Source organism: Coptis chinensis, chromosome 7 (genome assembly GCF_015680905.1).
Source record: "Coptis chinensis isolate HL-2020 chromosome 7, ASM1568090v1, whole genome shotgun sequence".
NCBI lineage: Eukaryota > Viridiplantae > Streptophyta > Magnoliopsida > Ranunculales > Ranunculaceae > Coptis > Coptis chinensis.
In genome coordinates this window covers 67225802-67227436 of record NC_141462.1, presented here as the reverse complement: position 1 = coordinate 67227436, position 1635 = coordinate 67225802, and the positions used below count along the sequence as shown (strand labels likewise).

Genomic DNA, 1635 nt, shown 5'->3' with positions numbered 1-1635 from the left:
TGTATAGCTCGACAAGGTCATGTTGCCTGATGTCCCAACGATTGATGGTAGAAGCACCCACCAAAACCATCGTCCTCGGAGAGCTATCTGCTTTTCGCACCGAAAACTGCGATTTTACTTCTTTTTTGAAGGTTGGGTGGAGAGAAGCGTTGTCGACCTCGTGATAATCGAGGCATGGAGGCAATAAGATCCCAATCGATATCATGCTCCACCTTTTTAAATTTCTCTGAGTAATGCGCCACTAGGAAGGAGCCAATTTCTTCTTAAGAGTCCATAGCGACCCCCGCATAATTCTTCATATCAGTGATCGTAGATCTACATCTATTCAAATTTGCTTGGGCATGAAAGAATTTGGTGCTTCTGTCGTTGTCATTGTCCCATTTTGCTCGAGCCTTCTGTCTCCAGAATTTCTGTTCTTGCTCCAATAACATCTCCACCTTATTTTCTTGGCCCACCATGAGAGCAATGAAACCCTCCGACATGTTTCCTTGATCAAATTGCTCCTGCATCTGTTCAAGGATTTTGGTTTCTTCCTCAACCTTCACCTTAATATTGCCAAAGACTTCCCTGTTCCATGTTTTCAAAGCCCTTTTCAATCTCTTCAACTTCTGAGTAAGAATATAAATCGAGTGTCCCATGATGGGAGTTTCCCAGCTTTGTTGCACCCGCCCTCAAGAGGAGGGATGATCACACCACATATTAAAGAACTTGAAAGGGATATTCTTCGGTTTGGGGATGTCTATACTTCTCCCCACCAGAGGAGAATGATCGGAACATAGTCTGTTAGCCACTTTGTATTGCCAGCCTGGGTATTTAGCTCCCCAAAGGATGTTGCAGAAAATCCTATCCAATTTACCCAAGATTTTGAAGCTTCCCGCTTGTTTATTCCACCAGGTATGGTGAAATCCTTGATACGGTACTTCCATCAGAAGAGAGTAGCTGATACACTCTCGGAAGTCATTCATGGCCGCTGATGAGGGTCTGTTACCGCCTTTTTTATCCCCATAGCTCAGATAGGCATTGAAGTCCCCCATGACCATCCATGGCAGGTTGGAGGAGCTGATGGTTTGCAATTCAGCCCATAGATGTCTCCTTTGTACATATATACAATGGGCATGTACTATTGTAATAAGAGTCCCTTTTACCTCTTGTGAGTACATTCCAGAAGAGCAGTGAAAGATAGTAGGAGTAGAAAGAGAGACTTTCCAAAAAAGCCAAAGATTGGGTATCTGAAGATGTCTTGAATTAGAGAGGAAAGATGTGTTCAGCCCCAGAGACTGAAGAAAGTTTTTTGACATGTCCTCTGCCTTTATCATAGGTTCAGCAATACTTATAATATCCGGATCCCATTTGCGAATCAACTTAGAAAGTCGATTTTGTGACTTATCATTTGCGATACCTCGTATATTCCAATATATGCATCTCATTGTGAATATTGGAGATTTATTGTTGAAAAGTCGGAAACCGATTAAGAATCCATACATCGGACCTAGTTAAGTGATCTAGATCTGGTGGAGGGGGGAGTTGTCTGCTGAATCTGCCATTGTGGCTTGTAAACACCTCTGCTAGGATATGCTTGATCATCATGAGACATCTCTTGGCTCGCGTCCATGAAGGTATCTCCCTCCTGTTCTG

The 1635-nt window shown here is 43.1% G+C and overlaps 1 protein-coding gene across 1 annotated transcript; it reads right to left on the bottom strand.

Annotated features, from left to right (window-relative positions):
• Window positions 1-263: 263 nt before the first annotated feature.
• Window positions 264-638, bottom strand: LOC147488480 (uncharacterized). Its single transcript, XM_086574392.1, has one exon. It carries the CDS (start codon window positions 636-638, stop codon window positions 264-266), a length of 375 nt encoding a protein of 124 aa, XP_086430518.1.
• Between the last annotated feature and the right edge of the window lie 997 nt (window positions 639-1635).